The following is a 3,418-nucleotide window of genomic DNA, read 5'->3' on the forward strand; positions in this document are numbered from 1 at the left end:
AGAGAGAGAGAGAGAGAATTTCGTGTAAATAATTTAAATTACTATATACTTTTTCCTGTTATTAACATTAAAAATAAATATTTATGTCTCAAGAAAAAAATAAATATTTATCTTAGGCATTTCTATTTAAGGCATTTCTATTTATTGCTAGTACCGGCTCGTAGTTTACATAATGCTCAAAGTAAAAATACCGTCAGCCTTACAGCACATAAAAAATATTTTATAACTTTTTTAACAATATTTTGTCTCGTAGCATCTATAAAATTTTACGTCTTTTATTGGCGAGATGATAAATACATTAGCAAGGCGATCGAATAAGCATATAAAAATTCTTACCCCGGCATTCCTAGAATACCAAGACAAAGTGACGACGGCAAATCACCTATGTCTGGTAAAAGGTACGGGTGTTCTTGAAACACTAAATCTTTGGATTTTGGGTTGACAATCGTGTGAGTTCTCCACCCCAAGTTTCCGACGATTCTCTTGCCAACTGGGAAAGCTGGATTTTTAGATTCTATGATCTTGGCAATTTGAGTGCCGACCATCGTGATCCCGAGCGGGTATCTTCTCACGTATGGTCTCATGTATGGGTCCACAGAAAAGTATTCAGCTTCCGCGAGATATTCTAAAAGAAAAAAAATTTTCATCGTAAAATAATTTATTATAATTGTAATAAAATTAATTTAATATGAATAATTAAAATGTGATAATATTACATTCGAAGTTATGAGGAATGAGGAAAGTAATGTATAATTTAATGTTAAAATACTTCACGAATATATTTCGAAAATTTTAAAAATATCTTATAATGCCTTGTTATTAGCATAGCATAGTGTAGTTAAAAAACAAATGTCTCCATAAATAATCATTAGAATTCCTTATCTAACAGCGGAGATATTGAAACCCAGTTCCATCTGTATAAGATTAACTTTAACTTTTAAACTGCCTGGAAAACCACTATTGTGTGCTCTTGAGTTTGGGTTAAAATACCACTATTTTTAATGGTATTTTAAATGTATTAAACATATATGTATATATTAAAAAATAAAAATTATAAAATATAAAAAATATATATTGAAAAATATACAAAAAAATCAAAAAATATAAAAAAGTAAAATTTATTAAACTAGAAAAAAGTAAAAAAAAATTAAAAATTAAAAACCAAAATTAATGATAATAAAAAACTCTTTATATAAGTAAATAATAAATACAATCTAAGGCAAGTAAGACTCTAACATATAAATTCATATTCAACAACCAAGAAATTACAAATTTGAAGATATTATACTAGTCAATTATAAAAATCAATTATAAAAAATGTTTCGACCTTAAGGTTAGGCCCTCTTCAGATAAATGCATAATGCAATTACTACATTAAATCAGTTTTGATAGTCATAAAATTTAATGTATTGGGTTGTCCGGAAAGTTCGTGCCGACTAACTTATACAATTTAATAAATGTATACTAAAATTTAAATTTTCTGCGTTTCAATTTTCCTTCAACATCGGTACGAATTTTCCGGACAACTCAATAATAACATCATTGCGTTTATCTGAAGAGGATAATCTAATCTTAAGGGAGAAACATATTATAATTAATTAGTATACAATATCTTTAACAATAAATTTGAAGATATTAAAACAATTAAAATAAATATATAAAATATAAAATATAAATAAGAACTCTCAATCTTAAACAATAAAATATAAATAATAATAATCCAGATAGGGCTAATGAGAATCATAAGAGCTATTATAAGAGCGGAGAGATAGGAGAAACAGAAAATAATAATCCTCAGGTTGCTGATTATCTTCTGAATTTATTCTGAACGTTTCTGCTCCTTTTGAAATCATTCTTAGCGAATACAAAATCAACAATTTTTTTCATTAAAGGCACTTCCAGATTGCCAGAAATGCAGCATACATTACATTCAACGGGAAACGATAAAAACGAAACTCAGAACTTCTGTAACTTTTTACTCAATCTACAAGTGATATGCTTTCAATGGAAGATCGTTGATTTTATGTTCGCTAAGGATGACTCTAAAAGGAGCAGAAACGTTCGAAATAAATTGATGAATGAAGATAACCAGCAACAGGAGGATTATTTGTTTTTCCTATCTCTCCGCTCTTACAACAGCGTATGATTCTCATTAGTCCTATCTGGATTATTATTTATATTTTATTGTTTAAGATTGAGAGTTCTTATTTATATTTTATATTTTATATATTTATTTTAATTGTTTTAATATCTTCAAATTTGTTATTTTCTTGAATATAAATTTATTTGCCCTAAATTGTATTTATTAATTATTTAAAAAATCAAATAAAGAAGAAAATAAAAAAGGAGCTACAACTTTCTATGTCAAAAAATCAAAATAAAGTCATTTTGATTTTTTATTAATCTTTGTGTGTTCCTTGAATTCCTCTTCCTTTGTATATATAAAACTTATAACAAATGAATCCTTTGTTTTTTAATTTTATCAATTTTTCCTATGTCTTTCTAACTCATTTTTTTTAATATTCACAAAAAATACTGGGAGAGCATATTGGATAATTGCGCTTATAATTACATCGCCCGTTTGTAATAATGGATACGCTCATTAATGCGCTCATAGATGAAAAGTATTCCGACATTGTCAGTACTGAAAACTATAGTTTATGTTACAAATATTATAGATTTTCAATACTGACAGTATATATCAGATTAACAGCTGGACATTGATGTCTTTTCTTTTTACCTCCATTCTGCAACAGCGACAGCTCTTCTTCCACCAGTTTTAGATCCGTCGGCTTCGCTTCATTAACAAAATGATTTACTATCACATATTTCCTTGCTTTTACTATCTTATGTAATTGCGACGAAAAATTTCGAATGCAAACATTTCTCGGAATCTTCAATGCAATTTCACCATTATTGTGAAGGGAACGAGCAATGACAGTCACAATGAAACGACAACGGTCCCACGATATCTCACGCTGTATTGATTTAAACATGATCTTTTTGCAAAAATTGTTTACAAATTGTTTGAAATGCGCGGATACGTAAGATAGATTGACATTAACTCTTAAAAAGTATGAGATCTGTCTCAAAAGTATCCAATCTTTGCCTGTATCATGAGAAAGAGCTATTCGGAGTGATATGAACAAACTTTCTTTAAAATAATTTTTTTTCGAAACAACCTTGACCTTCTGTCAATCACTTGCGAAAGCAATCCTGAAAGTCATTTATTGTGATAGCAAACAGTCCCCTCGTTTTACTTTATTTTCTCAATATCGTCAAATCTTTTGCTCTTCAACGGATGTTCCAACTTAGGAAATAACCGAAAGTCACACGAGGCTATTTCTGGACTGCGATGAAGTTGAATAATGCTGTTTAGTTAAAAACTTCTAAATCAGGTGAGCTGAATGAGCAGGTG

At 28.7% G+C, this 3,418-nt stretch overlaps 1 protein-coding gene across 1 annotated transcript; it reads right to left on the reverse strand.

Moving 5' to 3' along the window:
* Positions 1-332: 332 nt before the first annotated feature.
* Positions 333-2,996, reverse strand: LOC105622225 (prostaglandin reductase 1-like). Its single transcript, XM_012203650.1, has 2 exons — positions 2,741-2,996; positions 333-625 (listed from the first exon to the last, which is right to left on the reverse strand). The coding sequence occupies exons 1-2, from the start codon at positions 2,994-2,996 to the stop codon at positions 333-335; spliced, it is 549 nt and encodes a 182-aa protein (XP_012059040.1).
* Positions 2,997-3,418: the final 422 nt, after the last annotated feature.

The sequence above is a fragment of the Atta cephalotes genome, assembly GCF_000143395.1.
Source record: "Atta cephalotes unplaced genomic scaffold scaffold00041, whole genome shotgun sequence".
In the NCBI taxonomy this organism is placed as follows: Eukaryota; Metazoa; Arthropoda; class Insecta; order Hymenoptera; family Formicidae; genus Atta; species Atta cephalotes.